This window comes from Amblyomma mixtum, chromosome 10 (assembly GCF_055824585.1).
Source record: "Amblyomma mixtum isolate Tamu chromosome 10, ASM5582458v1, whole genome shotgun sequence".
NCBI classification, from domain to species: Eukaryota; Metazoa; Arthropoda; class Arachnida; order Ixodida; family Ixodidae; genus Amblyomma; species Amblyomma mixtum.
In genome coordinates this window covers 78285161-78312044 of record NC_143021.1, presented here as the reverse complement: position 1 = coordinate 78312044, position 26884 = coordinate 78285161, and the positions used below count along the sequence as shown (strand labels likewise).

The window sequence follows — 26884 nt, the reverse complement described above, 5'->3', positions numbered from 1 at the left end:
ACATAAGGCAACCAGAGACGAGACGCGGTAATGCGAGTGTGCTGAGTCACCTAGATGGCTTGAAAAGTTGTCACGTGTGCGTATGTCATTGGATGGTGGTGGAGACGGGGCTCCAGCTCACCTATTTTAATTTCTCCCGGCCGGAGGTGTTACGTTTCCGGGTGAATTTCCGTCGCACAAGCATACATGATTCAGCGCGATACAGGGTAAGAACGAAAAAAAAAACCATGTCATATGTGGCTAGCCCCGCCTCATGTAAATGGGACAGCAAAACTGTCAAGCAACTCATAATATATTACAGAAATTCAGGACATATCATACTGAGGATAAAAAGGGAAAGAAGAAAAATTGGTGGGGGGGCTTTAGTTAAGCCTGGCCAGGCTTAACTAAAGCTAAGCCCCCACCGCCCGCGCGAGCCAGTCTGCAAGCGTGACGGTGCAAGTTGCAGCGAACGCGCCGTGCATTGTGAGCTATGAAATGGCCAAAGGTGATAGACGCAAACGCGACGAGGTTTATTCGCCACTGAGCGGTAAAAGAAGATAGGCAAGTATTTTACTTATCTTTTGCCTCTCAGTGGCGAATAAAACTCGTGGCATTTGCGTTTGTCACCTTTCGCCATTTCATAGCTCAGAATGCACGGCGCGTTCGCTGCAACTTGCACCGTCACGCTTGCAGACTGGCTCGCGCGGGCGCCGCAACCACCGTGGACTTATTGGCCTGCCGGTGCATTGAGGTCTACGCGCCTTGCCAGCAGCTAATTTCATTCATTCAAGCCACGGTTGAGAGCAGCACAATCGTGGCGCGTGAATGCGCTAGTCACTTGATTTTTTTTTTGTACTTCGCAGGGTTTCCTTGGAGCTCGGAAAAAAGATACACGTGAGGCTTTCTTTACCGCAAATCAATGGAATGGGGGTTTCTGAAGATGCTTTCCAACTTTGCTTTTGACATTTGCTGTCTAAAGTCAATATTTACGCGGCTAGAAAAATTATCTTAATTGCTAATTAATTGCAAAACAAAAATTGCCTATGATGTGCAAGCCGGTTGGTAGATGTAGGTAAGTGGTTTCTCTGGCCTACCTCAAATATTTTATTTTTTAACCTTTGGCTAAAGTTAGTGTGGACACAGCAGTTGTTTTACCGCAGGCCAGCAATGTTATATTCCATGTGCTTATGTAATTTATGGTTAAACATTATTAAAAACTGTGGCTTACAGAGCAGATATAGCTTTATTATCCTAAATCTGTATAAAGAAAAGTATGAGCATGCAGTGTATGGCAGATTTTAAACAAATGCAAAAGGTTTTTTATGTTTGAAACCTCTTTTAAAGTGACTGTGGAATAACCCTTAACTGAATGTCAATAATGAAGGTATGAGGAAAAGGATAAAATGAAATGACATGCACATTTGTGACAGAAGCAGTAGCGGCTCATAGCTTGCATAGTTTAGTACATTGGTAGTTAGTGTGTTAATCTTGTAGCATACGCTCAAGAAAAGGGCTCCTAATGCTTTTATTGCTGCATATAAAACAACTTCAGAGTCTCCCTTTTTTCTTTTAGCGACTCCAAAGTCTTCTTTTGTATTTGTCTACTTTATGCACAATAAGGATTCAATTCAGGTCAACTTCAGCCATCCTAGTAGAGGCTATGGTTAGTGCCTCAGCATGGCATTTGTGTACGGTATCTGTTAAGCGGTACATGTCTGGTTTCCTCTTCCAGTGGCAGTGCAAACCATGGCGGATGGGGCGGTAAAAGTTGCTGTCAGGGTGCGGCCACCCTTTCCAGAGGAGCAAACCCAGTGCGAGGAAGGCTTCATTGAGATGATGCCCGAGAGAGCTCAGCTCATTGTGGCCCGTGAGCATGGCTTCAGCTTTGACTACGTATTCAACACAAGCACGACGCAGGAAGACCTCTATGCTTGCTGTGTTTCTGATCTCATAGGGAAGATTACCACTGGTGAGTCGTACATTGTGAATGATACACACTAAAGCTGCCTTGAATGATTGCTAATTTAATTGCAACGCAAAAAAGCATTTTTTTGTTGGTGTTTGTTACTTCGCTGATCAAACTTGTAAATGGAAAAAAAGTTTTTCAGAAGTTCGGTTCCCCTGTCACAGAACTCATTTAGTTCTACCCTAGGAGGATATAAAAAAAACTGCTGGAGTGTAGACGGCGCAGTGGAAGTGAAGCCGCACGGCGCCATCTTGTGGTCGGCAAGAAAGCGCTAGGCTGCCGCACGCTTCGAGGCTGCTAGGATGCCGCACGGCGTTTTGCGTGCAGTGCTGTGAATTTTCTTGTGCAAAACAACGTCTTTGTGAACTCGAGTGCTTTAAAACGCGGATTCAGCAAGCATGGTGGCATCATGCGTAGCATAAGGATGCACAACCGTGTGAATTCGGCACCGGGAATTACATTCCATAGGTGAGTGTGAGAGAGCTGTTCTTAGAAGTTGGCGTGGTGTCCGTTTTGTTTATGGGCAGTTGACACTAGTAATCGTTATGTCGGAGATATTTAAAATTTAAAACAGCGTATCATTAGCAGGTTTCCTAAGGATGCTCAGGAATGATGTGTTTGGGAACAAGCAGTTCGCAGGGAAAGTTGGCAGCCTAAAAAAGAAGATCGCCTCTGTTCAGAACACTTTACATCGGATTGCTTTGATTGAACTGGCCAGACTACACGGCTGCAACCTGGGTCAGTGCCTACTTTGTTTCTTGCCTTTCCAAGCCATCTCCAGATACTGGTAGGTGAGCGAAGAATGGTTCGTGTCGTTGTTCGGCATAAAATCATGCAACATGAACGACGGCAGGTGCAAATACGCTGAAGGTGTGTACTGTGCTTCTCATTTTTTGTAGCAAGATGTATTTAGTAGCTTTACAATGAAAAAATTTCTTTAATGGAGTGATGAACATTTGGACTGTGTCTCTTGAGGTTTTTTTTTTTGCATGCCCTCGCTTGCTCGCCCTTTACTTACGCACCCCATTGAAATATGGATTTTGAAAAAATGAAATCAGCGTTCTAGGGCTTATCAAAAGAGGACGCTACAAATGCAGCAGACTCGGACTCGTTCAGCAGTTACTGTTCAGTTGCTGTGCTCTATGACATCGTCTCTTTTACCTTTGTTTCATGAAAAGGCACGAACTATATGATTGAGGGTAGTCAAACAGGAAAAGAAATCGCCGCACAGTTACGAGTTTGTAGAGGAATGATCGAGCACTAGCTGCTGTGTGATCGTAAAAGAGTGGAAACCTAGTAGAGTGCTAACCATTCGGCCATGCCAGCGGTGGCCTAGTGGTTGGAGCCTTCGCCTTCTATCCGTGAGGTGCTGGGAAGCACGGCAAGTGGTAGGTTATGGCCTTGTAGATGGGCTTGCTGCAGCAGATAGTGGCGCAAAATGGAGAAAAAGAGCTAAGGAAAGCTAACGCTTCGAAACTTTTATTTCAGGCAAAAAGGAAGCGACCACCACCGAAGCTGCGAGTGGCTCCAGTTGCTTGCTGACGACCTCGAAACACCTGGGTGTGAGGAAGCAGGCCCGACAGCTTCACCTACGAAGCAGTGGTATAAGGAGAAACTGCAAGCCTCAGAGGAAGAAACGCTGCATCTTAGGAAAAGGATAAAGGCACTACAGCAAAGCGAGCGAAGGCTGACAAGAAAAAATCAAACAGCCGAACAAATTATTAGGGAACTAAAAAAAAAACCTTCCATCTGAGGAAGGTTCTCAGGTATTTGAGACGACATTTTCTCCCCATATTCAATAACTACTGTGCAGAGCAACAGCAGAAACAAAAGGGAAGTACCTCCGTACGTTTGCGCTGACTTTGCATTTTTACTTGCCAGCCCCGTATCAATATGTTCGCTCCAAATTCAACGATGCCTTGCCTTCCCAGTGCACACTCAGGGGATGGTACAGAAGTGTTGATGGACGTCCAGGCTTCACAGATGGAGCATTTTCCTTTAAGCTGGTTAAAGGTCGCACACAAGTGCTGTACTGCGCTCTTGTTGTAGACGACATGGCTATTAGGAAGCACGTCGAGCTTGTCGGCGGCAAGGTGGTACTTTATGTTCACTTTGGAACAGGCCTTGAGAATGACAGCCTCCCTGAAGCCAGCTATGCATGTGTTTTCATTGCTGTAGGCATCAATATGAGGCTAAAAATTTCAGTCGGTTACTTTTTATTGACTCACTCATGGGCGCAGAGAGGGCTGAGTTGGCAAAATAATGCATCGAAAGGCTGGCGTCCGCTGGAGTTGTGATGATTAGCCTAACATTTGATGGGGCATCATCGAATTTCATGATGGCAGAATGTCTCGGAGCAGAGTTGTGCCCTGACTCTCCCCAGTTTTCTGCAGCTTTTAACAGCCCAGCTGATGAATCAAAGGATGTACGGATCATTCTAGATGCTTGCCACATGATAAAGCTGGTCAAAAACATGCTGGCGACCTTAAGCCACGTCATTGATGCTGAAGGCCATCACGTGAAGTGGGCCTGTATAAAGGCACTGGATGCTTTGCAGCAGGAAGAGGGCTCCCAGCTTCGTAAACAAGCTCACGAAACTTCACATTCAGTGGGAGAAACAAGATGAAAGTCTGACTTGCAGTGCAAGCACTCAGTTCGTCGGTCGCTGATGCCTTGGATTTCTGCGAAAACTTCCTACAAGTGCAACAGTTTAGAGGAGCAAGTGCCACGGTGAAGTTTGTGAGGCTCTTTGATCGGTTGTTTGACCTCCTCAACTTGAGAAATCCTATGTCAAGATCTTACAAGGGTGCTCTGCGAAAGCAGAACGAGGCTTGTTGGAAACCGTTTTTCGCTGAAGCTCAGGAATACATCAAAGGACTGAAGGATCCATCTGGGCGTCATATTTTGGAAGGACCAAAAAAGACAGGATTTGTAGGCTTCCTGATCTGCATGAAAAGCACAGAAAACATATATAATGACCTCATCGGTAAAGGTCACCTGAACTACCTTTTGATGCGCAAAATGAGTCAAGATCACGCAGAAGTTTTCCTAGGCTGCATTCGTGGACGAGGTGGGTTCAACAACAACCCCACAGCTGCTCAGTTCACTACGGCATACAAGCACCTTCTTGTGCAAACTGAAATAAAGTCATCCCTTTGTGGCAACTGCTCACAGGATATTGTTTCCATCCTCAGTGCATCTGCAAGGGCAGTTCAGGATTACTCATCTGCGGATATAACAATGACAAGGAAGTCAGAAGTTTCGGAGGTTGTCTAGTTGGAAGACCTCCACTACACCACTCGTATTGACTATTCGAAAGCCTCTTCACTCTCCGTGAGTTCTGTGTCATCCTATATCGCAGGCTTTGTTGCCAGGAAGATTGCCGCAGGAAGCACGTGCGTACAGTGCATTGCAGTTCTGCATACGAGTGATCGACCGCCTTTGGTGAGACTGAAGAACCGAGGCGGGCTGATTTCACAATTGCAGGATGTGATCGCACTCGGTGAAGCAACAAAGAAAGGGCTGCGTCGGCTGGCGGCAGAGTCTAAAAAGGTGAAAGCAATCCACGGAAGGACAAAGCAGCTAGTCTTAGAGGTACTGAGCCAAACAGCAAAAAAAATAGTTTTCCCTGCTGGATAATTATCTTCTGGACTTTTACAAGCTCGACAACCATGTATATAATTTATGCAAGCAAGTAGTCGAGTACTACATCAAGATAAGACCACCACGTGACAAAGGAGAAAAACAGAAAGATGGTTGAGGAGAAGGTGAGAGCAGTTCTCTCAAGGCTGGTTATTTTCAAAAACCAGTAAAATGACAAGCTGACGAACGCAAATATCCCGAATCATGAACGGCAAAAAACCCATAATTAAATGCACCCTTTTTCCTGAAAAACTTCAAATAAATGGTGAATATTTTTTTATTTGCTGTTTGATGTCTCATGAACTAGAATTGTTCTATCAAGGCTGGTTATTTTCAAAAACCAGTAAAATGACAAGCTGGCGAACGCAACTGTCGTGAAACGTGAATGGCGATAAACCCATAATTAAATGCACCATTCTTGCCTGAAAACTTGAACTAAATGGTGAATATTTCTTTTCATTGCTCTTTTATGTCTCATGAACTAGAATTACTCAAAAAAGTGCTGCAAGGCTGCATTGACTGTGGTGTCAAGGTGGTGTGCTAAGTGCTTTTTGCCCACCACAAGATGGCAGCCACTGGCTTCATGCCGGCCCATTGGTAAGTATAGGAGGCTTCCACTCCAGCAGTTTTTTTATATCCTCCTAGGTTCTACCATGTATGGAACTTATGGCTTGCGGTTTTTGAGAAGGTTTGTATGTAGGCATGCTTATAGGTACTACGGAAAAGAGCAGGGGGGCCTGTAGACGAAGACAATGCCTGATTTTCTGCTTGCATTTCACAAGCAGGTGCTCTGCCTGAAGGATGCGTATTTTGAAAATCCACTTCAGCCCCTTAATGCTCAGTGCTGTCCCAGTATTGCATTGCCGTGGTCTTTACCACAGACTCTTGTTCACCCAGGCTACAACTGCTGCGTTCTGATGTACGGCCAGACAGGCTCTGGCAAGACGTACACGATGGGCACCAACTATGGCCAGAGCCAAGTGGCCGCAGCCAACCCTGGCATCATCCCCAGGGCTTTGCGAGACCTGTTCTCAGGCCTGGCACAGCAGCCGGAAGGCCGCTGGACCGTGAGGGTCTCCTTCCTGGAAATCTACAACGAGAGCGTCTTTGACCTCCTGGCGGGCCCCAGGGATCGAGAGGCCGTCCCCATTCGTGAAGTGGGCAAGGTCATTGTGGTGGGTGGCACCCTTTCTCCCAGGGTTTCACCCATTTACTGCGGGGTTGTTCTGAATATCTTAACGTATGGACCATCGTGTTGCCCCAGTGTAATGTTCCTTTGAGAAGCGGAAATTGTTGCAGGGCTTACGCACATAAACCTGAAAAAGCCTCTTATTATTTTCATTGCATAAGGCCATTCATTTAATCTTTCCTGGACTCCTGCCAGTCGGCATTAAGGTGCGACTTTTTGCAACATTAAGATCTAGAGTCCCTGTGATGGAGTCTTACAAGCGACACAACTTTGCATTGTGCACAAAGTTATGTTGCTGTGAAGTCACATGTGACTGCAGTGTATATGCATCCTTAGGGACTAGTTCATTTTAAGTTTGTTTGCACTGCACTTGGGAGTAAAAGCGTGGTCACCTCAACTTGACAGCGTTGTTTCATAACGGTAACATTAGTACTGCCTGCATATGTCTGTGAGACTGTGAGTGATGCAACAGTGACCATATTCCCAGGGCAAGGTAAAAACACGACACATATGACAAGTTCTGATTTCACTGCTCTGTCTGATGTGCATCTCAAAGTGGAGCACTTTGCCACCAGTTGGTAGGCTGGCACCATTTACTACTTGAAACAGGTTCCACGCTCACCTAAGCCCTCCCCTCTTTCAGTGCGTGAGGTGCAGACACTGCCGAAAATCATTTTGCTTGATGACGTGCCATGAAGTAGGCCAGCCGTTGCTTCACTCTAGGCAATGCTACAGCCTGGTCAAAAGTGGTGCTTATGCCACTAAGATTTGTTGATGGTTCATAGTCAGAATGGAGCTAAGCACCCAAGGAAGAATGGCGAGGGGTGGGAAATAGGGAGGGGTAAAGGAAGTGTTAGTATTTACTCGCATAATGATCCCACCTCCAAATTTTGTTGGCAAAACTCAATTTTTTTATTCCCCACGTAATTATCGCACCCCGAACTTACCGCTGCGATTTGTCGACGATGTCGAGTCTAGCCGACGATGATCGTACTTGCCATCTGTCTGAGAGATGGCACGTGCAGCTGACCATTATGTCAGCATTATGTCAGCACTATAGCGGCAGCTGCCTGTTGGTTGACCTGCGGTCACACAGGCAGTCCAAAAGCGGTTACGCTTAATCGCGGATACCAAACTTAACTGCAGTTATCTCAAATCACGGTTCGCCGTTGTCGCAAGGCTCGTCACCGTTCTGGGTTGCGGTGCAACGAACGAAGTGACGTGGTGATCGGGCTAAACTTTCTTGTTCTCATAAATAATAAGCCCTGGGATATGGGAACGTCAAAAATGAATCCTCCTTGAGGATCGCAGGCCTGTACCGAGTTGCTGGTAGGAGTAATAACTGCGATACAAGCTAGTTTTACGTTCAGAGCCGCGTAGCAGCTGTCGCCGTTGCAGTGCGACTGACCCGCCAGCATGCCAGCTCCGCTGATAAGACGTCGCTGAAATCGATCGTATATATTTCTTTTAATATGAAACAATTCGATTGTCAGTAAGGCAGCACCATAAGTAGAATATTCATTATAGCGTTGGTCAATTCAAAAGCGCCGTCCATCATTGCGGCACCATTGCGGTAAGCGCGCGCAATCCAGTGCTCCGAGCGTTGCGAACGTGTCACATAAGTACAGTCTTTGTCAAAAGTAACCGGGCTGCATGGTTTGCTTCTAGCTCGTACTGTGGAGCCCTTGTGACTTTCCTAAAAACCAAAAGTTGATGGAAGGTAAGAAGACCCCCAGTCCTTGCCTTTAACGGCCATTTCAGCTTTAGGGAAGCTGTAAGTGCTCCACTGTACGGGCTAGAAGCAAACCATGCAGCCTGGTTACTTTTGACAAAGACTATACATCAGTGATGTGGCAGGGACCGGAGATTTTTCGTGTAACGGTGGTAAAATGCGTAGCTTGAGCGCCACGAGACGTTGCTGTTGTACACCGTTGCTGCGTCATCGGACGAGGTCAAAGGCTGCATAAAAGCGCCATCGTGCAGCACTATACACACTGCTTATTTTGATGCGTTGCTCTTGGAACGTGATTTAGTGCGAAGAAAGTACGATCTTGAAGCGGGCCAGCTTGTGTGCTAGGTTCGCGATAACCGCGTTTAGCGATGTAATGCGGTATAACCGCGGGTAGCACGCCTGTGTGACTAGGGTTGTCTGTCTGTAACTTGTTTGCGTTTTCGATGCGCAAAAATTTTTTGTAAAAAATTTACCCCGCGTAATGATCACGCCCCAAAATTTGCGTCAATTTTTTGAAAAAAAAAGTGCGATCATAATGCGAGTAAATATGGTACATGTGTGCAGGATGGGTTCTGTATCTGCCCTGATCTCCAGACATTCAGGACTGTAAGCTCTTTCTTACCATCCAAAGCTGGTGGGTATTAGTGGGGTGAGAGGAGTGCTCGTCTGTACTTTAGAGATGATGTCTGCTTGTTTCGTGTTGAGTGGTGGGCATGTTTGAGGAGGGAAGACAGTGCAGTTTTGCCTGATATTCTTGCAGTGTGAGGGTTTGTTGGCTCTTTGCATATCCACTACAGGCAATCCTTGGAAGCCTCATTGTGGCTTTGACGTGGTCAAAGCCATGAGCACAGTCTAATGCACATTTTGCCCTTTGTTGCTGTCCATTGCTCGCTTGTATCAGTTGTGGGATCCTGGGCTGTACAGTCGTACTCTGCCTGGAAAGCATGGGAAGTGCTCACACTGCTTGCCCTGTGTCCAGCTCCCAGGGCTGGTCCAGCGGGAGGTGGGAAGTCTTGAGGAGGCACTCCACTGCCTGGAGCAAGGCAGCCGCAACCGGAGCACGGCTGCCACCCTGCTCAACAGCTGCTCCAGCCGCTCGCACGCCATATTCAGTGTCCACCTGCAGGGACAGGTTGAAGGGTGAGCGGTGGTGGTGGGCGATACTGCCCACATCCCTGTTCTTCTTGCCACAAGTGTCGGCAGGTTTTATCTGGGCCAGCTTGGCAGAGACAAGAGCTTCAAATTTTTTCGGCATCACTGCTGGCCGGCTTGTCTTGCAGTTTGTTTTATGCAACAACACATTTAGCATTAACACTTGATGCTTCGTGCCGCCGCAGTGGCTCGGTGGTTATGGTGCTTGGCTGCTGTCCCAAAAGACGCGGGTTCATTCCTGGCCATGGCGATTGGATTTCAATATTTTGATGGAGGCGAAATGGTAGAGGCCCATGTACCGTGCATTGTCAGTGCATAGTAAAGAACCCCAGGTGGTCAAGATTATCCGGAGCCTTCCACTGCGGTGCTCCTGTTGGCCTAAGTCGCTTTGGGATGTTAAACCCTAATAAACCAAGCCAGACTTGATGCTTTGTCTGGTAGAAGTGGGAAGCTGCATTCATCCGCGAACCTGGCCCTCATAAGGTCTAAATGTTTATGTGACTGCGTCCAAAAGGGAGAAGCAGCTGTTGCCAGCAAAGCACACCGTTTCATGGCTAAGTCCGATCAGTACTGAGAGCGGTACCACTTTCTGTTGCCATTAGGTTTGTTGGGCCAGAGCTTGCCTACATGGTCATTCCAATTTGTGCAGGACAATGTTTACCTCAAAGCTGCAGCTTGTTGACCTGGCCGGCTCGGAGGCTGCCGGGTGGATACACAGCAGTGGAGACCGGAAGGAAGAAGGTAGAATAAGCTCCCCTCTTATTATTGGGGCGAGTGAAGGGAAGCAGTGCCTTTGTACAAAGGTGGTGGTACTGGTATTCAGATAGTAGAGGTAGGATATGTAACAGCTAGGGCATAGTAAATTTAGCCTTTGGGATTGTCGTATTGGGTCTCAGGGAAAGGCCTTCATGCCAAACGGGGCTGAGCTGCTCATTTCCTAGAGGACCCCCCTTGCAACGGCGTTTTGCCATAAAAGGCCCTGGTGAACAAAACAAACCATTTGGGCAGGTTATTTGTTGAAGAAGGAAAATTATTTCAAGACTACCAGGAGGCAGATCACCATCACTATCTGTCTGACTCCGGTTCTAAAGCATCAAGTTTTCTGAAAGACACTGAAGAAGCTAGTCTACCTTATCTTCCGGTGTATAAGTGACAGATTTCTCCAAAATTTTTAGTCACTGCAACCTACATTATGAAATGTGCATGTATGTTTTTTAAAGTCAACAGTGTAAATTGCGCGAGATGACATGGTAACTTTTTCATAGGCTTTTAAATGGCATCTTCTGCGTTTCATACAAGAAGATGAAAATCCAGAATAGCCAAAAATGACCATGTCACATGCAATGGGCACTTCGTTTGCTTTGGTTTTTTAATAACACTTCAAGATGTTTTCAGCTGAGGCTCAATCGTGAAACAAGCAATGCATTGCTGCTAAACTCTGACTGAGCCAAGAAGAGAATTAGAACAGCTGCTGATGGTACCATAGCAGGAATGTCACAAAATACATGAAAAGATTTCTCAGTGCACTTTCATTGTGCCAACCATGGAGTAGTTTTATTGTGAGGGTGTGACTTACACGCAGGAGCAAAATTTTTGCAGACTAAGAACAGCTGATGATGTTGTGGTACTTAAAGTGTGTTGCACCTTATATACTGGAAGATACGATACCTCCAACTCACTGACCCAGCTTTATTGGCCCACCTCAAGCTTGGTTGGACTGCATCTTTCCCGTCACTTAACCTAGTGTCACCACCATGTCTTCCAGCCCATAAATAAATTAACCAAGAAGTTCTAATTACTATTGCTCTTCAAGATCATCAGATATAATTTCTAGCATCAATACACTAAAGACCGGAATAAATTAAAACCATATAAATGAGTGGGCTGGTCTTTTATTGGTGAAACTGCCACCATAGCGGTAGTCAGAAATGCGTGAAGTTCAAGGAAACTTGGCCTTTGGTATAAAAAAAATGTAAAGCTGTTTTGTTCACATGACCAATCACCTAGCTGACGCGGTACGGTGCTTGGCTGCTGACCTAAAAGATGCAGGTTCAATCCCAGTCTGCATTTAGCTAACCACTAGGAGGCCATAAACCTTGACATGTGTTACTCATCGACCTAGTCACTGTATGAACTGCTCATAGCTGATCAATTGCAAGGTCACCGTGCCTATTCTGTTTTGCGCATTGCTCACAGAACAAGGAAAGGGATATGCTGTTTCTCTGTTTGCCTCATGACTCTGAGGATTTGTCGGGCATGCCACTTTCTGCAGGTATCTTCATCCACTTTGGTCTCCTAGCCCTGAGGAATGTCATAAATTCTCTGTGCTCAGGGAAGGCACAGTGCATTTCCTACGGGTACTCTTCACTCACACGCATTCTGAGCGGTGAGTACTGACAGCCGTTCTCAGCCTGCCCTGAAAGCCGTGTACACTGCTATACTATATGCATCATGTAGCATGCAAGTTAGAAACAGAGTTTGCACATAATGATACAGGTGCATTTTAAAGCAAAGAAAAATATACAAATCTCTATAGCTTATATGGCGCTTACTTTGCGGCTTGTGCAAAACCTCTGGTATATGAAAGGACGCTTTAGCATGGCTGCTGAGCTAACTCTGGCAGTGCATGGTGACACAAGGAAAAGTTTCATATTTGTTGGACTGGAACCCTAAGCCATGAATGGCCTGCAAAGAAATCGTGGTAGCTAAAGCAAAAGGGCTAGTGAGCTCAAAGCAAATTTTTTTTTTTTTGTGGCACGAGGCACTTTCAGTATGGCTTGAGTATAACTGAAACAGTTTTGTATCTGTTTTGTATTGAAATTGTTTTTGAAACTTGGCAAAAAAAAAAATACCTGTAAGCTTGTCATGGGCGCACAGTTCAGCGCAAATGGCTTGGAAATAATTAGCACATTAAAAAAGATGATGAGTGCAGCGATATTACGAATTTAACTTTGTTACCCTAGAATACAGCACTTGTTTCACATATTTAACAGCCAATGGCTGTGCCCTCATTAGGGCATGCTAGGCTAGGGCATTCATCTCCAGTAAGCCTGTCCTTACCAGCTGTAACTTCCCTGTCCCAGCAGGTCCCCTGGTCTCATCTCCCAGCCTGTGGTCTCCGCCGTCCACAGTTTTATTTATTTTATTTATTTATTTAAGTACCCTAAAGGCCCAAGTGGGCATTACATAGGGGGGAGGGCATGAAAACAACACAATACAGAATATTTTCACACAGTAGTTACCAAACAGAAACAATAACTATACATACAACTTGTAAGTACACACCACTGCAGCCGCTGAAGGATACATATGTTGAGCGTATAAGACATAATTCTTCAACAAAACTGAAAATATCGCGGTGAGTTTTGTAGACCAAGGTGCACTGAAAGTTTTGTTTGGAAATGTGATAACTCAATTTCAGCAACTATGTCAGCCGGTAACGAGTTCCACTCTGCCATAGATAAAAGTAAGGGTGATGTTTGATACTTCAGTGTTCATGCAAAGATAGGTTGCGCTTTGTGGGAATGATCAGACCAGGATGAAATATGATGGGCAGGGGCGATGCGATCAGCTGTGAATGGGTAGTCATCGTAGTACAAAGAATGAAAGAACGATAAACGAGAGAACTTGCGTCGAGTGATAAGGTCAGCAATATTGATTGCTTGCTTCAGTAATGGCGCACTTCAATACGGTGAGTATGAAGAAAGGATGAACCTCACAGCTTTATTTTGCACAAACTCAAAACGGTTAATTAATGAAATGCTGCTTGGACTCCATATTAAAAATGCATATTCTAAAGCTGACCTTATGAGAGTAGTATACGCGTGACGCTTTGTCTCGGGGTTGGCAAGATATAGACGATGTTTGATGAGTCCCAGTTTCTGAAATGCTTTGTTTGTGATGTGATTTATGTGAGTGTTCCAGCTTAAATCAGCACTGATATAAACACCGAGGTACTTAAAACAATCCGTTCTTTCAACTATATTCTCATTAATTGTGTAGACATTAGAAGGTGTATTAGTGCGCGTGGAAAAGGTCATCAACTTTGTTTTTTTTTTAAATATTTTCTATCTGTCATAGCTGGCACCATTCATTTAGGCACACTAAGTCGGTCTGTAGAATAACTGCATCAAGGGGGCGACTATCCTTCTACAGATCATGCAATTGTCAGCGAATAGTCGTACATTGGATGATGTGTTAGATGCTATGTCATTAATGTAAATTAAAAATGGTAATGGCCCTAGGACGGATCCCTGTGGGACTCCCGATATGACTCGTGAACTCTTAGATGAATACTCTTTAATTTTGACGCTTTGGGAGTGATTGCTTAGGAATTTGATCCAACGGGTGATGTCGCGGTGCAGTTGAAGGTTGTTAACTTTCTTCATTGGTCTTATATGGGGAACACAATCAAAAGCTTTTGAAAAATCTATAAATATGGCATCAGTATATATTAATTCGTGTACCGATTCACAAAGATCTGTTATGAGCTCAAATAGATGTGTTTGACAGGACTTTTCTTGCCTAAAGCCATGCTGGTTAGCAAGTAGTAGTAGTAAAAGACTTTTAATCAACCATAATTTACAGGCCGAGCATTTCGACCGCCTGGGCGACCAGAAGCCGCTGTTCTTCTTCCCCTTCAGCGCCAAGCCAGTCGAGCCAGGTGGTGATGGATAGAGAGGGTGGGGGGAAGGAACCCGACTGCTGAGCAGCCGGGCAATAGAATAGGCAATGAGCCAGGTCCGCATAGATACAGGGGCAGTTGGGACAGGAAGGGTCCGATCGATAGCGATAGAGGAAGAGGCGGGACGGGGTGATAACTGCATTCATCTGAATGTGCCGAAGAAGGCGAGACTCCGGCACCGTGAGTGATGGATGAGGGGGAGGGTAAAGGCGTTTGTCGAGGCGGAGCTCAAGGTAGACCTCTTTTATGGTGCGGCGAAGGGTGAGTCTCCCACCGTCCTCCGAGGGCTTGGGCCAGGGGATCAACGGTGCCCGGAAAACTGTGTCGCGGGCGAGCTGATGGGCCAGCTCATTGCCGTCAATCCCTGAATGCCCAGGGACCCAGCGGAGGAAAACGATGGAAGGCTGCAGTGCGGAGACCGCTCGTTCGACCTCCTGTTGGAGAGAAGGGGTCAGGGTGCGTTTCTGTATGTGGTGTATAGCGGCTTGTGAGTCCGAATAGACTGTGTACTCTTGGAGAGAGGGAAGGAGGGAAAATGACTGGAGGGCATGCGCAATGGCGAGGACCTCGAGGGACAATGCGTCTGGAGGGTGTAGATACGGCCCGCTGGTGTGGGTTTCAGGAGCAGGGAGGTGTGGATGGTACAGGGCGTAGCCGCAGGAACCTCGAGGAGCCACGAAGGAGGCATCCGTGTAAGCTACACCCTGGGTATCAAAGAGAGGGGAATGGTGCTGTGCGGCCGCATGACGACGTCCGGCGTGCAGGACGGGGGACATGTTGGTCGGGAGGGGAAGGATACGAAGATTGGGGGCGGGGGTGGGAATAGGAGAGGTAAACGGGGAGATTGGAATGGGCGAGATACCCGCTTGAGTCAATAACCACTGACCCTGACGGGTAAGGGAAAGCCGGGCAAGCTGCGAGTCACGATGGAGACTGAGAAGAGAACGAAGAGGATGGAAGAGGCCTGTGGCAAAGAGCTTAGTGGTAGAGGTAGTGATAGGAAGGTTGAGAGCTGCCTTGTAGAGGCCCACAAGAGCAGTCTCGAGAGCGTTAAGTTGAGTCTGAGTGAAGGAAGCGTAGGGTGCAAAGTACAAGACCTTGTTGAGGGCCAGCGCGTGGGCAACTCGGCACGCGTGAGCCTCGTGGAGACCTGAGCGTCGAGTGACCACGCGCCGCAGGAGGTGAGTTACAGAGTGGCAGGTGGTGACAGCGCGGTGAAGGGATTGCACATTCTTAGCCGCATGCAAAGGGAAGCCAAGAACTTTGCACTGTGTGACGACAGGAATGGGAGAGCCAGAAAGGTGGAGAGAGACGAAGTGGTTGTGTGAGCGCTGGTAGGAGGAATGGCTGAGAAGGAGAAGCTCGGATTTCTCAGGAGCAGGAGAGAGGCCAGCGGTGGTGAGAAAGGAGTCGATGAGATCTAGGCCACGTTGCAGGGTGTCCTGTACGTGACCGGGAGATCCAGATGAACACCAGAGAGTGATGTCATCGGCGTAAAATATATGATGCAGGTCGGGAATTTCAGCTAGCTGGGAGGCGAGAGGGGCCATAGCAAGATTGAAAAGGGTAGGAGAGAGAACCGCACCTTGAGGAGTGCCTCGGGTGAGGTTGTGGGGGTCGGACAGATAGGTGTCGACTCGAAAGCGAGCGACACGTTTAGAGAGGAATGAGCGGATATAACAGTACATGCGGGAGCCACAGTCTAGGGAGGCGAGTTGGGAAAGGATGTGGTCGTGGCAAACACCGTCGAAGGCTTTGCGAACATCGACGGTCACAAGGGCGTGAATTTGAGAGGGGGTAGGTGACAGAAACGTGTGCTGGAGAACCAGAAACATGTCCTGTGCACAGACGTGGCGTCGGAAGCCGATGAGAGAATGAGGGAAGAACTCCCTCGTCTCGAGAAAATTAGAGAGGCGAGTCAGGGCCATTCGCTCAAGGGTCTTACCAACACATGATGTCAGGGAGATTGGGCGGAGGTTAGAGAGAGAGGGAGGCTTGCCCGGCTTTGGAATCATAGAAATGAGGGAGGAGGTCCAGGAGCTGGGCAGGCAGCCGCTGTCCCATGCATCATTGTAGGTTTTAAGGAGGAATTCTTTGGCGCAGTCAGGAAGGTTGCGAAGTGTGGTGTATGTAATGGCATCCTCACCGGGAGCCGAGCGTGTAGCATTAGCAGCCAGAGCCGATTCGAGCTCCCGGAGAGTGAAGGATTGGTCCAGATCGGGGTTAGGTCCACCGCAGTACACCGGGTAGGAGGGTGCCAGAGGGGGCGGGAGATAGAGAGAGGCGAGCTGATCAAAAACATCGGAGGGAGTTCCTTGAGTGAGGGCTTTAGCTAGAGTGGGAGCAAGGGCAGGCTTAGTGCCAAGGAGGGATTTGAAGAGAGACCATGTGGATCGCGAGTGCAATGCAGAGTCAAGACGGTCACAAAGAGCACTCCAACGAGAGTGCTCGAGGGAGGCGCAGTGGGCGACGATCTCGGCCCGCAAAGCAGTGATCCGGGAGGAAAGTTGGGCATTGTGTGGTTGGGAGCGAAAGGAGCGTTGAAGACGTTTACGGCGACGCCATAAACGGAGAAGGTGAGGATCTGGGTCTTGGATTGGGTAACGAGAGCGAACGCGACGGCTACTGGACGTGAGCGCTGCAGAGATGCGCGACGTCCAGTCGTCGTAGGATTGAAAGGAGTCGGAGGCGAGATTAGTGCGAAAAGCATGCCAGTCAGTGTGAATAATCGGATGACAGCGAGGGATGTGGGAGAGAGAGGTGGTGATATGGATGAGAAAGTGGTCACTTAGAAGAGTTTCGGCTGTCACCTGCCAGTGAAAGGAAAGTGAACCCCGAGAGAAAGTGAGGTCGGGTGTCGTAGGGCGTTGTGAGGCAGTGCCCGCTCGAGTAGGAGAGCCAGGAGTATTAAGAAGGGTGAGGTGGCGTTCCTGGGCCAGACAATGGAGGAGGCGGCCGGGTTTGAGGGTTTGTGGGTAGCCCCAGAGTGTGTGAGGGGCATTAAAGTCACCACCAAAGAGGAGATGGGAGGTAGAAGAAAGAGAGTGAAGGAATTTGCCCAGAGCAGAGAATAAAGAGGAAGTGACAGGGGGGTTGTAAAAAGACAAAAGGACGAGTGAGATGCGGGAAGAAGGGTGGTAATAAACCACACCAACTAAATATTTAAGGAGGGTGGAGGGGATGTCAATTTGCTCTACGAGCACGTCACTGCGTACATAAATAGACGCAAGTGGTGTGGCCGTAGTGGCATGGTAGGCGCGGTAGCCTGGGACATTGCGGGCCGGCCGGGTCTCCTGGAGAAGGAGAAAATGAGGTAGGGAGGGGCGGGTGAGTAGATACTGGTGGAGGGGGGTCTTATTGTGACAAAGATTTCGGCAGTTCCACTGCACAATCTCGAGGTCCTCGCCAAACGCCATTATGATAGAGGAGAGGAACGCGATGGTACGCGTTCCTTCTTTTTTGCCGGGGGCAGTGACTCATGGACGGATTGAAGCATAGATGCAAAGGATTCCAATTGCTTTGATTGTGCTTGGAGGGTGGTAAGGATCTGGAGAACCGAAGTTTCCAGCTGAACCAAGCGAGTGTGATGTGCCTGTGTGGTGGTTTCTACAAGGTCAGCCAAAGGGGCGACCTGGGCGCTGGAGGAAGGAGTGGTGAACGTGGCAAGGTGCTCATTTAGCTTGCTAAGCTGGGAGGTAAGAGAGGAGGTGGTTGTCTGGAGGGTTTGAGTCAAGGCATGTATCTGCTGTTGTAGATCGTGGGAAATGCGCTGCTGCTCTCGCTGCTGGCGTTCCAGCATTGCGAGCCGGAGGTCGAAGGAGCGGTTCTCGTCAGTCAAGGATGGAGAGGGTGGTGTAGTGGAAGAGAGGGACGCTGGCACCGAGGATCCTTTAACTATGGCGGCATAGGAGCCTGGTGGTGACGTGATCGGAGATGATGGAGATTCATGATTAGAGGAGGAGGAGGAGGAGGAGGAGGAGGAGGAGGAGGAGGGGGGAGGGTTGGTGGGTTGAGTGGCCCGGCGCAAAGCTAGGCGTCGGAGGTATGCAGCTTTAGCACACTCGCGTTGCTTAGCAAGGATGAAGGGGCAAGTGGGGTCGAGGGAGGGGTGGGTGTTCACCTGGCAATGAACGCACCAGGGCTGGGCACACACATGAGCGGAAGGGTCAGCGGGTAGAGGAGCAGCACAGCGACGGCACTTGGCCGGAACGCTGTGCTGGGGGCACTGGTGGGCGCGATGGCCTAGAGTGAGACAACGGGTGCAGGTGGGAGGCTTAGGTTTATGAGGACGGCACCGGAAGGCAACGCGTTTGAAATAAACAAAGTGGGGGATGACGGTGCCAGCGAACGTTATGAGCACTGATTGAGTGGATCCCATCATGCGAGCAGCGAGAATATCTGTTTTGAAAGATTCCAGGTCATGCATGAGGTCATCAGGAGTGAAGTGGCCCCCGACGTTATGGATGACGCCGAGGCATGAGATGGGAGGATGGGGGGTGTAAGTTTTGATGGTGACAGGCTTACCATGAATCTGAAGATGCGTGACAGAGAGTAGGAGGTGGGCGGTGAGAGGAGAATGAGTCTTTAGAAACACAAGGCTTTGGGCTGGCTTGGCCTGAAGGGTGATGTCGGCACTGGTCTTCGAGGAAAGTTGAGCAGCGGAGGCGACTGCGGCGAGTACGTCGTAGAGAGGTAGCTTGGGGGTGAGGGTTCCAGGGGGAAGCTGGATGGCAACTGTGATGAGCTCGGCGCGGGGTCGGGCTGCGGTGGCAGGCTTACGGTTTGCACCGATGGTGGTCCAGCCGATTTCCTGGGAAGGAGTGTCGTCTGCCGGGGACGTCGTAAGGTCCATGTCTGAGTCCTCAGCCGGAGTCTCAGTGTGCGACGCGGGTGTCGGGCTTGAGGTCTTGGTGTCAGTGGGACCTTTGGCTGGAGTAGGTGCAGCGGCTCCAGCGGCGGCGACGAACGCAGCCGGCTGCGACGCGTCTATGGCCCCGAAGCCCTTGGCGTCCCTTGTAGCGTGGAGTTGGCTAGGTGTGGACGCTGCGCCGCCGACGAACGCTGCCGGCTGCGCCGCGGCCGTCGATCCGGTGCTCCCAGCGTCGCTCAAGGCGTGCAGTGCGGCAGGAATGTGATCGGTTGCGTGGGCGGCGTTGAACGTACCCGTTTGAGAGACGGCTGTCGACGTGGTTGGAACAGGACCCGCGGTGGCGGCATCGGTGGGTCTGGGCTGCAGGGGCTTGGTCAGACGCTGCATTGCGGCGGTGGAGGCGCGGCGCGTTAGGTTTAGCGAGGCGCCGCGCCGCTTCACAGTTTTGGAGACGCTTGGAGGGCCAGTTCGGCAGCGGGCCGTGATGCCGATGGTTTTCACGTGCTCCGGGAGCCTTCCTGAAGCGATGGAGTGTAAATCCAGGGGCGGGCGAGGCCCTGGACTAGGCCAGGGGCAGGTTAAAGCAGAGCGCGGTAGGCAGCCAGCTAACCAGGGTGGCGCCACCTAGCGGACTTTTCCTGGTTAGCAATAAGCAGGTTATTGGTATCTAGGTGGGTCGTTATGTGTAAATAAGGGATATGTTCGAGCAGCTTGCAACAAATTGATGTTAGTGATATGGGGCGATAATTTTCCGGTGATGTGCTATCACCGGATTTAAAAACTGGGGTGACGTTTGCTGTTTTCCAGTCATCGGGAATGCATCCTGTACCTAATGAGTGCTGAAGTTAGTAAGGCAACCAACACGTGTGCGGTAAGGTTTAGAAGTTTGGTGCTGATGCCGTCTGGACCAGGGCTACAAATAAGTGGAAGTTGCTCAATAGCTCGGGCAACTCCAGCTGTGCCAATGACGATCGGTTCTTATGGATGAAGTTCTAGAGGTGTTCCTTCCTTTGGAATCCACTCTCTTACACTGTCATATTGCTGGTTGTCCATTTCTCACATTGTATGTCCCACCCAAAATCATCTCATCCTCTTGATTTCTACTAGAACGTTATTATGCCCTGTGACAGTATGCCTACCCAGGCGCTTTGCTGCAGCAATGCGGCCAAGTGCCATTTAGCTAACAGGTGCCATGCTGCCAGGTGCCAGGTGCCATCGCTGCCATTACCGATGTTGAGAACTTCAAGAAAACTGTGTTTTCTGCCATCATATAACTTGTTTTGCATAACTATGCACTGTATTTTTTTTTTGTTGTACCACTCCTTTCTGTAATGCCTTCGGGCCCTGAAAGTATGTGAAATAAATAAATAAATAAATAAATGCTACACTCCTTTGTTGTTTTGAGTTTCCAAAGTGAAAATGACAGCAGAAGCAGGGACAGGGACTGATGTTTAAAGTGGCTCGCAGAATGGTTCAACACAATGAGAGTCGTAGTGGATGCCTTTTGATGGAGGCAAAATGCAAAAACACCAGTGTGCTGTACGACGCCAACGCTCGTGAAAGAACCCCCAGGAGGCATAAATTAATCCATAGCCCTCCACTACGGCGCCTCAAAGCCCACGTGTTGCTTCGGAACGTTAAACCCCCACATAGGATACCATACCCAAAATTATTTGTAACAATAGCGAATGGACCACAGTCATGAACGTAAAATAAGTATACATGTCAGATTTCTAAATGGCACCGGCAAGACACTGACACTGCAAAAAGTAAACTAGTTTGCATTAAGCAGAGAAATTTTTAGCTGCTTTAGAAATAATTAAAGTGTGGGAGGAAAATTATCAATATATCATGGGTTTCAACTGCCAGAAAATTCAGCTGTAGTATTTAATGTGTTTAATAGGAAGCAGGAGCTGATGTCATGTAGCAGACCCACCACTGCGTAGTGACTAATGACCAACAAGGTCATACAGCTCCTCGATTTGATATGTTGTATTAACATTTTAGTAGACTTACAGGAGGGAGCTGATGTCTAGTAGACCCACCAATGCCTAATGATTGGCAAGGACATGCAGCTCCTAAATTTGATGTCTTATATTAACATTTTAATAAACTAAGGAAGCAGAATTTTGTTTAGCAATGTTGTTCACCCATATTGCAACCAGGGTGTCGAACCTGTTTGAACAGGTTCGACGCTATCCGAACCTGTTCAAACCGGAACGGAATGTCGCTCCGGAGCCGAACCCGGAACTGAACACGAACCTGAACAGAACCCGAAAAAATTCCGGTTCGACACCCTGGTTCCAACGCATTACATATTGCCACGCGCCTAACGCTCCGCGTGGCCTCCGCGCTGAGTCGAAGACGACGACGAAGCGGCGGTGGGCTCTCGAGGCGCGCTTGTTCTGTTTGGTGTCCTGGAACCTGGCGCTGTAATTAAAAGAAGGCTCCCAGTCTTGGGTTCTTCCCGACGCCTATCTCCACGGCCCCTCTGGTCGTGACAATATTTAATTGATCAGCAAACAGCTGATCAGAGGTTCCCTGTGCATGCCTGAGGACAATGCTTAAAAGAGTCTCCTCTGCGCAGACTGCCTGAACGACAGCAGCTTCGCAGTGATGATTGCCTGCATCAGCCCAGCCATCGGCAACGTCGCAGAGACAGTCAGCACCCTACGCTATGCAGACAGGGCTCGGCAGATCAAGACTAAGCCAGCCATCAACAGAGTCCACAGAGGTGGTCCACTGCGGCAGTTCATCCCATACCTTCGTCGCTGTGTGCGTGGAGGAGGAAAACATGCCGTCCCTTTTCTCTCTCTGTGTGCAGTGAGCACTCCGTACCGCAGAAACCTGGACATGCCACCCCCACTGCACACCCGGGTGCCACCCAAGTCGGTGTGCAACAGCTCCCTAAGGCACCGCCCTGGCACCTCAGCTCTTCAACTGGAGAGCACTCTGCTGGGGACTGAGGAGGATGCCGCTTCGATGGCCGCTTCCGACGCTGCTCCCTTCGTGACGACCGAGAGCCTGTCACCTGTGGCCAAGCATCCAGCCCTGCCCTTGACGTGAGTTGTTTTATTTTACCCCAGTTATTCACTTATTTCAGTTTGTTTCAAGTGTTACCTCATTTTGGAGGACGTGCCCTAGTGTTTGCTCATGAGTTGTTCTTGGCTAGGCATGTGGTGGGGATCTCATGAGCATTAGTGAGGATTTGCCCAGAAGAATGCTGGTAGAAGTATTGCTGCAAGAAGGGACAGGTTATGTGGCTGATTGTAACTATGAAGAAGAAAAATTTGCCTGAATATATTGCACGAGCTTGTTTTAATTGTTTATGTATGCATTATGCCACTATTTTCTGCTTGTGTGCCTCACTGTTACAACAATAGGTTGACTTTGACTGCAAATATCAATATATTACAGGGCTGCTGAGAAGGCTGAGCAGCCATGCATGCAAGGATCAACATTTCAATGGCCTTGACACACAGCAAAAGTGCTGCAGAGAATATGGTGGTTTGATTGCTCTTTTTTGTTACAGAGAAACAGGATGACTTCTTGGCACCACCAAACATCTGGTTATTGCTCGATTTAGGAAAAAGTTCTTTTTTACGGTTACATCTTTTGGGAGATCTTTGCTCAAATGAAATGCTGTACTTCTTTGCAGTGAACACAATCACTATTTTTGTCATCAGAATTTCTAACGATTTATTATTTTCCATAACGAATACACCTCTGCCCCAAATTTAACAAATTATTAGGGAAACATTACATGAGTGACTGTGGTTATTTGACCCGGAGAAGGTTGCAGGAACTCGTGTAGTGAGAGTGAAGCACTAACATAGCCTCTGAGCAACATCAGCTCCTTTCTCTGAACTTAACTGACATGTTCGTAGCTGTTTTAATCAGTTGTGGACTGCTGTTCACGTTAAACAGCCTTCTTGTGTGCTACCTCCTCCAGGAGCCGTATTCTGCACCGCTCTCAATATCGCTCTCAAGTTTGAAAGCATGACGTCAAAATGATGACACCGCGAGATGGCGACCGCGGAATCAACCAATTAGCAGCAAGGTTGCGGTGGCTAGTAGCAGGGCTCCGCCCCGGAAGCATTTATTCGCACGACAAGGGGCCTTATGCTAACGCTTTGTTGTTAAGACACCAAAATTAGCAACGTTTTATTTTCAAACGAAACTGTTTTTGGAACTTGACCACGGTAATCAAAATAAGAAGTGTTCTTAGTGTTGAAATTAAGTTTGCTCTTTAGTAACTTTTTTTTGCAGCAGAGATGCGCCAACAGCGGTGAAGTTGAACTTGTCAGCTAAAAAAGAAACAAAAATGCAATGAATAAAAAAATAACATTTTATTTTGCTAACAAACTGTGTTGAAACCTAAACAACGTGAAGGAAAATTAGAAGCGTTCTCAGTTTTGCAATTAAATTTGCTGTAGGGTAGCTTCTGCTGCCTTGAGGGCGCACTAGTAGTGGTTAAGCGTCAACATGGCGGCTTGCAAGAAAACAGCTTATTCCATGCAAGTTCCTTCATTTATTACGTGCCGTATACAATCACAGAAAAATGTGATTGAAGGCAGTGAAGGCTGTGGGTGTGCAGAGATTAACTTGCAAGGAGCTCTCGGCACGAAAATCGACAAAGACAACTTGTTGAGGTTAGTTTGTTGCCGGTGGTCGCTTACTATCGATGACAAAACTGAAGGAATACGACCAACCATAGGAACGAGCGAGGGCGAGCAAAACTGTTAGGCACACAGTTTAAACCTCTCAATCGTCCTTGCTCTTTCATAAATAACTCTGCTACAAGTTGTTCCAATGCAGCGCAACTATTCCCTGCTATTCCCTGTCTACAGAGTTAATTTCCCTGTCCGATACCAATAAATCGCCCAGGGAATTGGAGCGAAAAAACGTTATCAGTTGAAATGGCGACTCCTCCGAAGCGCCGACGCATGTCCCTTTCGCAAGAGCTGATGCACCTCGAGTTTCTCGAGGAGCATCCGTCCTTGGCACGGCCAGCGTCAGAGCTCTTGCCAGAGTAGACAGCGACTCGCAGGCGGGAACTATGGGATGAAATTGCCGCCGCTTTAAACAGAGAGGGCCCGGCAGTTAAGTCTGTGGAGCACTGGCGCCATACCTGGCATGTGCTTCCTTGCTGGCAGCGCGCGGAGTTGGCGTGGCTGCAAGCTGGCCAAGGGTGAGCCTGTCAACATTGGTCTGTGGAGTACCGCTTGAACATAATTTTCCGCATCCTATCACAGGGGTACCGGTGGAGACAAGCGGCCGAGGATGGCTGGCCACTTCGTAGAGTCAATCGGGCCAGTGAGTGCCACGGGCGTCGGGGGCAGCTTTGAACGGGCTTATGTCCCTCGCCAGCAGCAGGTATGTCCACTGTCGTTAGTCAACTGCTAGGACGTTACCGACTATTGCAATGTTTGCAGCTTGCTGGTAATGAAGGGTTCTTCACCGAAACCGTATGATGAACTTCGAGACATTCATGTTTGAACGTGTGGCATTGTGTTTCCTTGCAGGAGCAGCCCAGCCCACCTTTCCCACCCAGAATTTCAGTGGGCAGCGAGCCGGGCACGAGCGGCCTGCAGAGCGGGGCCCACTCAGCTGCTGGTAGGTGAACTGCTGCTCAAACCATTTTATGTGTATAAGTTATAGCTGCTATACAGTGCTGATGACGTCATGTGTGTTTTTTATAAGTTTGGGAGGTGTAGGAGTGAATAAACTAGAGACCGCAAATGCAGCCTCAGCTTCTTTACCTTCACGTTTCTGGTAGTGCGTTTTCGTCTTCATTGTGCCTCAGTGCCGACTAACCACACATTTTATTTCTATACCTTTCGTGCTTTGCTGAAACTGTCAAATGAGCAGTTGTGGCTTATGTAATGATTTCGTATAGGTGACACCACCGAAACGTCGTGGGCGGCGCAGAGTGAGGTGGTGCTGGAAAGCGATCAAGTGGAGGAGCAGCAGCAGCGTGCTGACACAGCAACTAAGTTGACCTGCCAGTATGCAGTCTGTGCAGGCTCCACATTACCCTTTTTGTAAGGGGCTTCAAATGAATAGCATTTGCAGGAGCGTCATACAGTCACAGTCGTTTTAAAATGTCCTCAAAAGTTTGCTTCACATCTGGCATTGGCATGTTGTGCTTTTTGCCCCCTTACAGCGGGAGCTGTGCCGAGGGTGATGTGCACATTGAGTACACTGAAACAATGCTGCCTTTGTCATATCACTGAGTGTAACTGTTTTGAAGTACAACTGCTCCCCTCAGACATTGCAGCAAACATTTTGCTGCAGTGAGCTGCATGCTGCATTATGCAGCACATCGTGCTGCACATTGTATGGCAAGTGCACATTGCGTCTGTTTTCCCTCCGACAGGCACCCAGCAGCAGCAGCCCACTGCACCACCCGCACCGCCCACGTTTCCCGGCCGCCCAATGCGGCGGAACAGTCTTCATGCCATCGGAGTGGATGAGCTCCTTTTCCAACAGCGCCGCACAGCGGACCTCGCTGAGGCACGCAACAGGCAGGATGCCGAATACCAGGCACGCCTCCTGCAGGTACGTGCTGACAGCATCCACCACACTTTTTTACATCAGAAGCAGCTGCACGCAACATAATGCTGCTGCATTCATGGTTCCAAACCTGTGCTTAACCTTTGCATGGCTGCCTCTTGTGGGACGTGGCCCAGTGTATTTCAGTGGGTCATTTATAACATGAAAGAGAAACGAGCCTTGAACGTCTGTGAGGAGCACAAATTTGCAACTGAACCTTGGGTGTGCAGCACCTCAGCAAGGTTTGTGCCGCTGTGACAGACCTGGCCGGGGCGGAGAGACACATCAGGGCAGAGTTGGTGCGCCTGCAGGAGCACCTGGTGGTGGCCATCTGTTTGATGTTGCTGCTGTACAGCCAGCAGCAGCAGCCATCAAATTGACTGTGTTATTTCAGTGCCTTTTTTTAAAGCCTTCTGCAAGGTGCAGAAGGCTATGTGTGATATGTAGAGTTTTTTTATTCTTTATGTGATATGTATTATAGTTTTTTTTTATTATGGTGCCTTTTTACCTTCTGCAGAATGCAGGTGTGTGATATTTTCTAGTCAGTTTGCTTTTGCATATTTCCAATGGTGTCTTTTTACATTCTGAAAGTAGCGGATGCTTGATGTCTAGTCAGTCTCTATCTGCATTTTTCCGATGTCTCCAGTTTTCCATTCTGCAAGATGCACAAGTGTTACTGGCCTAACCATTGAGCTCCTGCAAAACGGGGCTTTTATACAGTGTTGCCTGCATTGCAACAGGCTATATATTTTGTACAGCTCTGCATGACTGTGCTTCATGTTTTGCTGTTCAGCGAAAGACTACTTGCGTACCACCTCATCAACACAGCTGTGATGTTTACTCGTCTCTATGAGGACTTTGTGCTCATGCTGCAATCATTGTAGCCACTGTGACTTGTACTAAATGGCATGCATTTAGTAATGCACTATTTTCATCGCAACTGCTCCACTGTTCACCATTTGTAGTGATATTGGCCATTTGTGATATGAATGCTTTTGAACATTTTTTACAAACTTTTTACATTTGCAGTCATGTTAAATGCATTATGTAGCACTTACTGAACATTATACCAGTTGTGCACCATGTTTGTACACTCACGTACAAAAGTGGGC

At 48.3% G+C, this 26884-nt stretch overlaps 1 protein-coding gene across 1 annotated transcript; it reads left to right on the top strand.

Moving 5' to 3' along the window:
• Positions 1-1610: 1610 nt before the first annotated feature.
• Positions 1611-26152, top strand: LOC149326226 (chromosome-associated kinesin KIF4-like). The gene is made up of 10 exons (XM_089564504.1): positions 1611-1951; positions 6488-6765; positions 9491-9651; positions 10313-10404; positions 11936-12049; positions 22042-22279; positions 24473-24593; positions 24743-24833; positions 25597-25778; positions 26003-26152. Exons 1-10 carry the CDS (start codon positions 1729-1731, stop codon positions 26150-26152), a joined length of 1650 nt encoding a protein of 549 aa, XP_089420630.1. The 5' UTR covers positions 1611-1728.
• The last annotated feature ends 732 nt before the right edge of the window (positions 26153-26884 follow it).

What these genes read in the sequence shown, in the direction of transcription:
- LOC149326226 (XM_089564504.1), top strand. Translation starts at nt 1,729, where the DNA reads ATGGCGGATGGGGCGGTAAAAGTTGCTGTCAGGGTGCGGCCACCCTTT. An exon ending in CATAGGGAAGATTACCACTG is followed by an intron (nt 1,952 to 6,487) that starts GTGAGTCGTACA and finishes TTGTTCACCCAG; the next exon opens with GCTACAACTGCTGCGTTCTG. An exon ending in ACCAGGCACGCCTCCTGCAG is followed by an intron (nt 25,779 to 26,002) that starts GTACGTGCTGAC and finishes TTGGGTGTGCAG; the next exon opens with CACCTCAGCAAGGTTTGTGC.